This window comes from Prunus dulcis, chromosome 2 (genome assembly GCF_902201215.1).
Source record: "Prunus dulcis chromosome 2, ALMONDv2, whole genome shotgun sequence".
NCBI classification, from domain to species: Eukaryota; Viridiplantae; Streptophyta; class Magnoliopsida; order Rosales; family Rosaceae; genus Prunus; species Prunus dulcis.
In genome coordinates this window covers 20375158-20387391 of record NC_047651.1, presented here as the reverse complement: position 1 = coordinate 20387391, position 12234 = coordinate 20375158, and the positions used below count along the sequence as shown (strand labels likewise).

Here is a 12234-nt window from a genome sequence, read left to right as displayed (position 1 = left end):
GAAGGATTTGGTTGCCTTGGGATTCAATGAGAAAGAAACTGTACTTTTCATTGCAAACATTTCCCCTCCACAGAGCTGTACAGAGAAATCAAAGGCCACATGACATTTTGTGATCCATCGCGAATTCTACAAATCAACTCTCAAGTGATTCTCCGGCAAAGTACTGTTTGTGGACCATTTTTCTGTAATCTGTACAAGAAAATAAACAGGAGTTGCATTAGAGGTTTGCACAGTTCAACTGAGGAAGAATTGGCACTTTCTCATCCGCCGGCATCATATTCCATGGCATACCAGTTGGAACATTAGTTTACCAAGACGACATTTTATAGCTTAAGGTGGTAAAAGCAATTAATCTCATGGTGCATTCGTATGCTACAAAGTCTTGAACTTAGCATGAATTGCAAGGTGGTTGAAGGTTTAAGAACATCTAATATTAAAGCTAAAGTTTCTAACCTTCCTTATTATTCCACAGAGCAGCAGCATAGCTGTTGAGGGGACTCTCCGGGTTTGGTTCTGCATGTAAGAACTAAAATGTCAGAAAAGAATGAATGAAGTTTACGAGAAATTTCATGCAAAGAAGAGCAAGTTTACCTCCCAATAGACTTTGAATGGACAGAAGTATAGTCCTGCAATCGTACGCTGAAGACCACTTGTCCTGTGCCATGTATTGCAAGAACAACATAAGCCCTTTAAGAGTACATGAAAGTGAAATAAAGGAAACTCAATCCAATATTAATATAAGACTCGTAGAATGACATTATTATCACCAATCAATTGCTTGCCCTACATCTGTTTTCCCCACCCTCATCACAACAAAAGTTGTTATCATGCAACTCTTCCATCAATTTTTCTCAAAATACCCATAAATACTGATCTTACATTTTTGTTTTTTGTCTTTTTTTTGGGTTGTATTTGTTAGTTTTGGATGAAGATGGCCACGGCAGCAATAGTGCTGTTATAACACTATCAGAGTTTGCAGCGCCCTTGGATTAAGGACACAGACATGTGGGCACTGCAGCACCACCGGGTAAGGGACACTACCAGCATCCCCAAGTCAGAGGCATTGACATGTGAACAAACATTTAGATTTATCCAACCGATTCTAGTTTTCTATAAGACACCTCAAGTACTATAGAGTGAAGACCATCACATGGTGGAGCAAACTCCTCGATACAAGAGACACTGTCACCATCATAATGGTCAATCAAAACTTCTCCATATTAGAGACACAGGCTGTTTCTCTCACTTTATCCTCTTTGACCTTGCTAGCACAAAGCTTGATATCAGTTTCTTTAACACAACAATCAATACCTGCAGAATATCAAGACATATATTGCCAAACTGATCAACATTTGGATGGAAGCACATTGTCTCAAACTTGACTTGGGGTGGCTTGAAAGGATAGTCCAGAGGAAAACGCAAAGAAAGTTTGTAGGATAAACCCTCATACATAGTTCCTTTTCCACCTTCAATTGTGCCAAGCCATGTAAAAATGCTCTCGCCTTCAGGAAAAGCCGATACTCCAAGATCTCCTCCACTCATCTGAAAACAAGGACCAATAGATGTTGGACGGACAAACGTCAGTAAAACCAAGAGTTACTTGTCTCATAACTGAAATGAAAAGTAACAAGAAATAAGGTCATCAATTCATCAAATGGACTCCTATTAGACGTTAAACTTCAAGAAGATACTGATCAGCATAGAAAATTTTACGACAGAACAACATATCCTTCTACTGTGTAAAGATTACAACTTTCCAACCATGCATCAAGACCCGCATGCATGCCAAACTTGTTTCATATGAGGATTCTAAATATTATGATAATAGGGGTAAAATAAATGAAGAGATCATAAAATATTATGTACCTGGAGTAAAAAATCGAACTTTCTTGCTGTAGAATCCAAATGAGCTAGCTAGCATCCAAGCAAACACCAATTCACATTCAACTCTGTCCCCAACCCAAAAATCTGATCATCATCATCAAGCAACACCACCTATTTCCGATGGGTACCCCAAAGAAAGAGAAATTAATTAACAAAAACTGAAAATATTTGAACCTCAAGAAGAGAAAAACCAGAGCTGAACAAAGAAAACAGACCGGTCTGGTTCAGGTTCTAGTTCTGGTCCAGATTCAAAGTAATCCCTCCAAAAACCAGACGAAGAAGGTGGTCAATGAATCAATCTGAGCCGCCTGATCAGGCGGTTTTCTCATTAAAAACCAAACAAGAAATGAAAACCAGCTAGAAAGAAAAAAGAAAAAAGAAAAAAACGGATTTTCCGAGGCGGCAGTTTGTCACGTTCTGTAACGAATATTAATTTTGGAAAAACTGAGACCCAAGAACAAGAAGAAGAAAGCAGTTTTTTTTATTGTTTTTTTAAATTAAAAAAAATTGGTTTGAAGAAAAGAAAAAACAAATTTTCAGGTTTTGGAAGAGAAAGTGAGGCGTTGTTGAATTGAACAGGTCCGTTTTCTTTGGACCCTATTTATATTTGTTCCCGCGATTTTCGTCTTCCGTAGAGAAAACGAAAAACAACGTTTATTAATCAGGTCAAAATTAGTTGTCATTAGGTACCCTGTGTGAATAAATTAAGCAATCCTATCAGCTCATTGATGAAATACGTGAGCTATTAATTTAATTAGCTAAGCAAAAGAAAAGAAATACATGACATTATTAGTGAATAAATATGAATGAAGGTTCCAATAAGTTCATTGAGCTAGTTCAAATGGTGATGAATATTCGACCGTACGTGATAATCATGATATACGATATAGAAGCCTAAATGTTAGAGAGAGAGAGAGAGAGAGAGGGAGAGAGAGCGCCTAATCCAAATGGGATTTCCCACTGGCCTTCAACCTGCCCTTGTGGTTAAGTGCGCAACTCCTAGTCTCCTAATCCTATGGGCATTGTAATTCTATTCCTTAATAAAGGAGGATAGAACAGGAAATCAGGTATAAATAAGGGTAGTACGTTACGTTCAAAGCAACGTCTTTCAGCAAATAAGAAAATTTGGTGATTAATGGGCAGCTTCTTTCAATCTTCTTGGTGCACGTAAGAAAATTCTTCTTCTGGATTTTAGAGTATGACTTCAGGTAAAATTTTCTCAAACAAATTATTGTCTTCTTATATTCCTTATTTCTTTTAGTTTTCTTAAACAAATTCTTGCGTAGCTATTGCAATTTGTACTCATTATTAAGTGAATAACACTGTTTTTATTTCAAGGGTGTTTTAGTTAACACATAAACCAAAATCTAGTTTGGACCGTTTCATTCTTCTTCCTTGTTATCTCTCTAACGTTCTTTTTTCTTCTGTTTTTCTTCTAGATTGGGCAGGATTGCCTCACCATCTTTTGAGTTTAGTTTTTGAGAGATTAGCGTCACCGCTAGACTATGTGCAATCCAGTATTGTTTGTATGTCATGGCACGGTGTGGCAAAGGCTAATCAAAAACAATTTGCTAAGATGTCAAGTTGTCATCGTTCTCCTCCACTGCTTTTGATTCCAACCGGCAATAAAAATATATGGAGAGTATACAATGTCATGGATGACAAGCTACTGGATTTGCAAGTAAGAGTGCCAAATAAGAGATTTTGTGGGTCTTCCAAAGGTTGGTTAATAGTCGTAGAGAAGAATTTTGCAATAACCCTAATAAATCCGTTCTTCAGGGTCATAGGGATGAAAAAGAAAGAAAACTCAACCATTCGTCTTCCTCAATTAACTCTTCCAGATTGGATGGACGAAGAGGCATGGGCTGTAGATTGTAACAATTATGTTTTCAAGGCTTCGATTTCTGCAGACCCAATATTAAATGCAAGCGAATGCATTGTTACTCTCATAGTCGAGGATAGGTGTCAATTAGCATTTATTAGACTTGGCAAGGACACAACGTGGACTTTTGTTGATGAAAGGTATTCGCTGATTCAAGAAGTTGTCTCCATTGAGAATAAAATTTATGCGGTCGATTTTTGGACCAAACTTTTATCTTTTGATATTACTACTCAGTCATACTCAGATGTAAAGATTAGTGCACACGAGATGAAACAACTAAAGTTATATAGAAGCAAGGCATATATCGTGAATTTAAACGAAGGGGAATTTATAATGGTCATGAGGTATTTTGATTTTGATCATGAAGCATGCACACGCGAGACAACAAACTTCAAGATTTTCAAATTGGACTTTGGAAAATGTAAGTGGATTCAGAAAAAGACATTGGGTGATGTTGCTATCTTTTTGGGTGATAACTCTACGATATCTGTGTTGGCTTCAGAGTATTCAGGATGTCAGCCAAATTGCATATACTTCAACTTTGATCGAGAAAGAACACAAAATTACCCAGTCAAACCTCATGATTTTGGGGTGTATAACATCAAAGATCGGAGCTTTTCACAGCCTTACACGACAGATGCAATGACCCTACTGAAGATGGCCGATCGACCACCAATTTGGGTTCTCCCAACTTTTCAACTGTAAAGAGCTTCTTCTATCTCCCCTTACTAATTTTTCTTACATTGGAGCTGGAATATTTTCAAAATATTTGGATATTTAAAAACCTTTGTGTTACTTCAATCATCCTCGAATCGAAGCTTTTGAGTCCTCAATTGGAAGCTCAAATGGAACAACTTGGTCTGGAACAATTTCAGAAGGATGGTGTTTTGCGCGTCTAATATTTTGTTTAGACTGGTCATTTGTTTCATTTTGTTTTCTTTTTCTTCAATCACTGGACTGTACATGCATCTCATTTGGTTGAAATCCTTGATTGAGCGTTTCATGTAACATCATACTTATTTGACATTGAGTTTATGCATATTTTGTTCTTAGTATAAAACTTATTTTAATTTTTCTTTTGGAATTGAGTTAATGCATATATTTTAATAGAAGAGTGGACAGCCAGAGCCAGCCAGTAGATGGTATTTAGCAGAGGCAATAAATCATTTATTTAAAACAGGTTGGCTGCAACTTATAACTACTATTTATTATTTCATCGGAGTTAAAAGCCTAGTTAGCTTACAAGGATAAAAGAGAATATCATATTACAAATCATGCAGATGTTTTTATATATTCATCAACAAAAGTTCATTACAAGTAGACTACTTTGATAAACCATATAAACATAAGAAACCCACTCATCGGAACTGGTCAAGAAAAACAAAACAGAAGAACAGCCGCAGTGCTGCTGGGTTTCACACGAATCTCCCCTTGAAGCCCATGGACATGATATTACGATACCAATGTTTATCTAGTGGACCTCAGGGTCAGGGATACAAATGAAGGCATCCATTTCTTTAAATTTAAAAATATAATACATTATATATCAGCACAAACCTTTGTGTTACTGAAGATGAATAACTAGTTCTTATAAATTCCTAAAGGTGATGATCCAAGTTTTTAAACATAATCACAAGGCAAACAAGCCTATAATTAACGCATATCACCCTTAACTGAAGTGAAAAACTAAAACACAATCACATATGTGTCTCATAACGCGCATTAACGTGTTGTTGGGTGCACCACACCCAGCTCTGGGGTTGACTTTGTGGTCGAGTGTGTTCTCAACCTGACTACAACCTTATTTCTGCTACATGTGAAAGTGGTACGTTTTATTTGTAAATATAAATAAATAACACAAAGTGTGTCAACTAATATGTACAATGGAATAACATGAATAAGAACAATTGTTACCCTCCCAAACCATATTTGGATAATAAATTCGACCATCTCTCTCTCTCTCTTGATTTTGACTATGAAGTCCGCAAACGTGTGACAACAAACTTCGAGGTTTTCAAATTCGATTTTAAAAAATGCAAGTGGATTCATAAAAAGACATTTGGTGATGCTGCTATCTTTTTGGATGATAACTCTTTAATATATGTGTTAGTTTTAGAAATTTCATAATGTCAGTCAAATTGCATATACTTTAATCGTGACAATGAATGCATATTTTATGAAACTCATAAACCTCATGATTTTGGGGTGTATAACATCAAAGATCGGAGCTTTTCACACAGTTGCCATGACCTACTGAAGATGGCCAATGGACCACCAATTTGGGTTCTGCCAACTTTTCAACTGTAAAGAGCTTCTTTTATCTCTCCTTACTATTTTTCTTACATCAATCATCCTCAATTTCTTCACGGTTTACATATATCTCTCATTCAGTCCTCTTCAAAATTCTATTGGAGAAAATATATGTCTATTATTTTTCTTAATATTGCAAGTTGATTGTGTTTACCAAAGATTACTAGTAATTAACAAATGTTGACTTTCTGGAGGGTAAATGTTTGCAATGAAGAGTATAGTTTCTTTCTCACAAGCTTTTTAAATAAATATATTCCATATAAAGCAAAAGGCAGAGAATGATAAAATATTCAAAATACCAGAAAATATTATTTGTTAATACAAATATTAAGAATTAAAATTATTAATTAAATGAGGATAGTATGGTAAATTCACTTTTTTATATTAAAAAAATTAAAATTAAAAACAACTGTCCCGATCTCTTGGACCACAGGAATCTAAGAGATTTGTGGTCACCCACCGTTGGATGTAAATTCAATGGTTCAAAATTTTTTTTTAAAAGAAGTGCAAGAATGAGTGAACCGTTGAATTTACATCTAACGGTGAGTAACCACAAATCTCTTGAACTCCTGTGGTCCAAGAGATCAGGACTGTTAAAAAACAAAATCAGATAATAGTTCCTATTTTTATGGAACACAACTACCCATATTATATTTTCTTAATTCTAAAAATAAAATAAAGAATAAAAAAGAAAACCAATTGGCACATATAGATAAACAATTACACTAAATTAATCTAATTTGAGGAAATGGGATTTGAAAGAGATGCTTGCTTGGCATCCAAACGTTACCTGACTATATGTGTGTCCAATCCAAACGGTGGTGGGTTGGGCTGGTGATGTTATTGGCACTAGTGTTGTGTTAGAGAGATAATGCCTAATCTAAATGGGTGTCCTAATTGCCATCGGATGAGACCAATGTTCTAATCCTTTGGGAATTAACTCTTAACTGATCCAGATAGGTAGGTCTCTCAATTAACTCTTCTAGATTGGATGGACGAAGAGGCATGGGGTAAAAATTGTAACAATTATGTTTTGGAGGCTGCAATTTCATTCTCAATGTTATTTTCATTGAACTCAATATAGGATGACAAGTTTCAAATTAATTAAAGTAGGGTGCTCATATATCTGTTGGTTTCTTTCTCGTACATCATAGCGCGAGAGTGAACGTATCGAGTTTTGACAATATAAATGAAATGCATTCCCATCAAACAAAAATGCATTTCGAGCTTTGACAACATCACCACCATCAAACAAAATGATAAAACCCAACTTCAATGACAATAATGCTATTTGCGTTGCAGAGAGAGAGAATGCCTAATCCAAATGGATCCGGATTCTTTGTTTGGATTCTCTCGGCCATTTTTTGCTTGACTTCTTTCTTGCATATGCCATATCATTAAAATAAAATATAAGGGACTTTAAATTGACACATCACCTTTAACACAAAATCCAAATTTTCTCATAACTAAAAAAGGAAAAAAAAAACACCTAATTGAACTAACAGGAAACCAACAACGTGAAACTTAACTCCTGCAATACCTCTCCCCCTCCCTCTCCCCCGCCCACCCCCCGGTGGATTCATTCATTCTTTCTCTGCAGCCAGCTTCTCCACGCAATTGCACATGTGTCTTTCTTGCTATCATCTATTTCAATTCTCATCTTTAATTCGCAAATATACATTTGACTAGTGTTATAGGAATTAATATTTGGGTTTTTCCTTGGTCAAAGATGAAACTTCATTGGAAGTATACAGGCCAGCAATGAATCAGGACAAGAACAGATTCAGGATGACCAAGAAAACACCCAAAGCTCCAAAAAAAACAAGAACTCAGCAACAAACATCTAGTAGAAGCCGGACCCGATGAACAAGTTGCAAATTGTTTATGAACTATGAATTTGAAGCTCTCCATGGTTGCTATTAGGAAAAAAAAAAAAAAAAACACTAAAACCAAGCTTGGAGGGATCAGTGTTGGATCCAGAAAATCAATGGTTATAGAGAGGTTCTAAAGAAAGGAAAATAGATAAAATACATGTGCAATTGGGAAAAGAAGACAAGCCCTCCCAATAATCTCAGAACCCATAGAGCCATATATTATGGCCCTTATCTCATTGGTGCGTGTGAGCAAAGGCAAACCCACCTTGCCCTTAATGCATATACGTCCTTCAATTCGTGGGAGTCACATTGGCGTTGCCTTTTTCAAGTCCATCGATGCTTTATATATGCATATCTCTGTTAGTGCATCATGTGGCGTACCTAAGTGCATTCCCTGCAATTGGGAAAGTTTAGGGTTTAGGGGGAATTGGGGAAAGAAAAGATGAGCCCTCAGATTTTGGGGAGGAGACGTGCAGAGAAGGAAGAAGAAGAAGAAGAAAAATTGCTAGAGACGTTAAGTTGGAGTTACTCAAGTTAGGGTTTTTTTTTTCATTTCTAATTAGGATTAGATTGAATTTTTATCTCAGTTATTTACTAGTACTAGTACGTTACGTTCAAAGCAACGCCTTTCAACAAATAAGAAAATTTGGTGATTAATGGGCAGAGCCTTTCAATGAAAATTCTTCTTCTGGATTTTACAGTATGGCTTCAGGTAAACCAAACAAATTATTATGTTCTTGTATTCCTCTGGATTTCTGGATTTCTGTTTGTTTCTTTTAGTTTCATATAATTGTTGTTTTACCGTCACAGCTCAAACAAATTATTATGATATTCTGATTTTGCATAAGCCAAGATCCATCTAGTTGGGAACGTTTCATTCTTCTTTCTTGTTATCTTCCTGACATTTTGCTTTTGTTTTTCTTCTAGATTGGGCAGGATTGCCTCACCATCTTTTTTTGAGTTTAGTTTTTGAGAGATTAGCGTCGCCGCTAGACTATGTGCAATCCAGTATTGTTTGTATGTCATGGGCTAATCAAAAACAATTTGCTAAGATGTCAAGTTGTCATCGATCTCCTCCACTGCTCTTGATTCCAACCAGCAATAAAAATATATGGAGAGTATACAATGCCATGGATGACAAGCTACTGGATTTGCAAGTAAGAGTGCCAAATAAGAGATTTTGTGGTTCTTCCAAAGGTTGGTTAATAGTCGTGGAGGAGAATTTTGCAATAACCCTAATAAATCCATTCTTCAGGGTCATAGGGATGAGAAAGAAAGAAAACATCTTCCTCAATTAACTCTTCCAGATTGGATGGACGAAGAGGCATGGGCTGTAGAGTGTAACAATTATGTTTTCAAGGCTGCAATTTCAATGGACCCAATATTAAATGCAAACGAATGCATTGTTACTCTCATATTCGAGGATAGATGTCAATTAGCATTTATTAGACTTGGCAAGGACACAACGTGGACTTTTATTGATGAAAGGTATTCGCTGATTCAAGAAGTTGTCTCCATTGAGAATAAATTTTATGCGGTCGATTTTTGGACCAAACTTTTATCTTTTGAAATTACTACTTAGTCATACTCAGATGTAAAGATTAGTGCACACGAGATGAAACAATTAAAGTTATACATAAGGAAGGCATATATCGTGAATTTAAGTGACGGAGAATTTATGATGATCATAAGGTATTTTGATTTTGATCATGAAGCCTGCACACGCGAGACAACAAACTTCAAGGTTTTCAAATTGAATTTTGGAAAATGCAAGTGGATTCAGAAAAAGACATTGGGTGAAAACTCTACAATATCTGTGTTGGCTTCAGAATATTCAGGATGTCAGCCAAATTGCATATACTTCAACTTTGATCGAGAAAGAACACAAAATTACCCAGTCAAACCTCATGATTTTGGGGTGCATAACATCAAAGATCAGAGCTTTTCACAGCCTTACACGACAGATGCCATGACCCTACTGAAGATGGCCGATCGACCACCAATTTGGGTTCTCCCAACTTTTCAATTGTAAAGAGCTTCTTCTATCTCCCCTTATTAATTTTTCTTACATTGTAGCTGGAAGATTTTCAAAATATTTGGATATTTAAAAACCTTTGTGTTACTTCAATCATCCTCAAATCGAAGCTTTTCGCAACCTTACAATATAGATAGATGCCATGACCTTAATGAAGATGATCAATCGACCCCCAATTTGGATTATGCCAAGCCTTCAATTGTAAAAAACTAGCTTATTCTCCTCATATTATTTCTCATACATTGTACTTGAAGATTTTAAAGGTATTTGGTTTACTTAAGCTTGTTCTTTCTCAAATTTGTGTTGCTTCAATCTTAATTCACGTCTAAACATCTCTTGAAAATTTATTAAAGTTCTACATGTGTTTTACATAGTTAATATCATTTCATTTTGAAATTTAATTCATATCGATATGCTCATCGTATTTCCATATTTGAAATATAATGTGTATGTATGCTTGAAGATGTTTGTGGAATATTGGACCTAGTATCAAAATATAAAAATGAAAGTTTGACGCTCCCTTCAAATTGGCGTTTGTAGCGAAGGCGTCAATCCACCTCAACTTTTGAGTTTTGACAGTTGGGCGTGAAGGCTTCTTGCTCTTAAAAATAAACCAGTTTTATCATATTCAGTGTTTCTCTGTATGCTAGTTAATTTCTTTATGATTGTGCAAACCTTTGATTTCTTTATTATTGCGCAAAATTCAGAAAAGATTTAGGAAACCCATCTCCATCTCCATCTGTGATGAATGTTTGTAGTGTAAAAGAAGAAAATAAAATAAAAATAGAAAAGACAAAAGGCCTATGAGAGATTTTGATTAATGAGTATTTTGTGTCAATCTTTATAATCATGTGACCACTTTAGTTTATATTTTATTCGAACAATGTTCACACATGAAATCATGAGTAGGTGATTCTCACACATTGATGCATAGGTTATCAAAGTGAATTGGAATTCTTAGAGACACCAACTTTAACACCAGAACTGTGTTAGGATTACCAGCCCATCTAAATGCTGGTTCCATGACTAATTCGTTCTCATTAGTCTCATAAAATTTCAGACCTGAAAGATTCAAAAGGTAACCAAAATATATGATAGTATATCTAGGAAGGTTTGCCATGCTTAGGTTATCACAGTGAGTAACTAACCATAAATTATGGGCAGCATAGTTCCAAGACTTATACGAGTATGTCTTATAGCTATCACATAGGATTTCTACCAGGAATCTGGAATTAACTAGAACCTAAGCAAAGTAGAATCCTGCCATTCAAATTGCATATATATATATATATATATATATATATCGCGCACTACAATATGACACAAGTTAGGCCGTTGAACTTTAATAGCAACATTAAATCCATCAAGAGTATGCCCACGGTAGACCTAGAATGTGTAAAACATCAAGCAAATAAGAAATAAACTCGAAAACATAATGATTATAAATAATTCTACATCAATTAAATGTGCACATGTGTCCGTGTCATATACACCTGACCAAAAGATGCTGCAGCCTCAGGTTCCCCAGAAATGTAGCTAAATAATGACTGTGGAGGAGATCCTAATTCTTCTTCGATAATTTTCATAGCCACATCCCTGGGAAATGGAGGAATTTGATCATGCAGCTCAGACAATGCCTGCAATCATAAACCAAAGAAGACAAGATGAAAAAAAAATCCAGCATGTCAAGTTATTTCAAGGTAAAGATGAAGAAACAAATATCTTGCATGAAAAGAGAGAATATTCAGAACTTCTTTCACATCGAGGAAAGAGAAACCACAAAGAAATTTTTTAGTAATGCAAAACAGGATAGAAGAATTGGATAACTTTTAATGAATTTAATTTAATTTTTTCGTTTGCTATACTGACATAATAAAAGGACATTGACTGCTCATGAAACCTATACACTAGACGGAAAATTCATAGAACTGAGGTATAAATATATGATTTCACATTGGTGGCAGATAATGTACTAATATTCACATTGGTGGTATAAATCTTTGTGATTGCAGGGGAAAGTAGATGTCCTAGTATATAATATGTACAATAACCCGGCTGTTATGAGGTTCCAGACAAAAGGAATAGTCCTGCAATTCACAGTTTTGGATTAGAATTGAGTTGTTGGTAAGAGGTTCCAAATCTAAGAGGTGAGCTTGCTCTCGCTCCTTATTGGAGTGAACAAGCATGGGGATGTCACGGACCCCAAACCCAAGACCCCAAAATATTAATGTATGTATATATATATACAG

The 12234-nt window shown here is 35.5% G+C and overlaps 2 protein-coding genes across 2 annotated transcripts; one reads left to right on the top strand and one right to left on the bottom strand.

Annotated features, from left to right (window-relative positions):
• Nucleotides 1–27: 27 nt before the first annotated feature.
• On the bottom strand, nt 28–1570 carry LOC117617152 (ubiquitin-conjugating enzyme E2 20-like). The gene is made up of 4 exons (XM_034346427.1): nt 1312–1570; nt 592–655; nt 454–513; nt 28–189 (listed from the first exon to the last, which is right to left on the bottom strand). Exons 1-4 carry the CDS (start codon nt 1540–1542, stop codon nt 134–136), a joined length of 411 nt encoding a protein of 136 aa, XP_034202318.1. The 5' UTR covers nt 1543–1570; the 3' UTR covers nt 28–133.
• Nucleotides 1571–3538: 1968 nt separating this feature from the next.
• Nucleotides 3539–4471, top strand: LOC117618350 (probable F-box protein At1g44080). Its single transcript, XM_034347939.1, has one exon. The coding sequence runs from the start codon at nt 3539–3541 to the stop codon at nt 4469–4471; it is 933 nt and encodes a 310-aa protein (XP_034203830.1).
• The last annotated feature ends 7763 nt before the right edge of the window (nt 4472–12234 follow it).

Coding starts and splice junctions, on each gene's coding strand:
- LOC117617152 (XM_034346427.1), bottom strand. CDS start 1,542: ATGAGTGGAGGAGATCTTGGAGTATCGGCTTTTCCTGAAGGCGAGAGC. Junction 656..1,311: donor TATGTCTTGATATTCTGCAG/GTATTGATTGTT, acceptor TACATGGCACAG/GACAAGTGGTCTTCAGCGTA. Junction 190..453: donor TCTGTGGAATAATAAGGAAG/GTTAGAAACTTT, acceptor TTTCTTGTACAG/ATTACAGAAAAATGGTCCAC.
- LOC117618350 (XM_034347939.1), top strand. CDS start 3,539: ATGGATGACAAGCTACTGGATTTGCAAGTAAGAGTGCCAAATAAGAGA.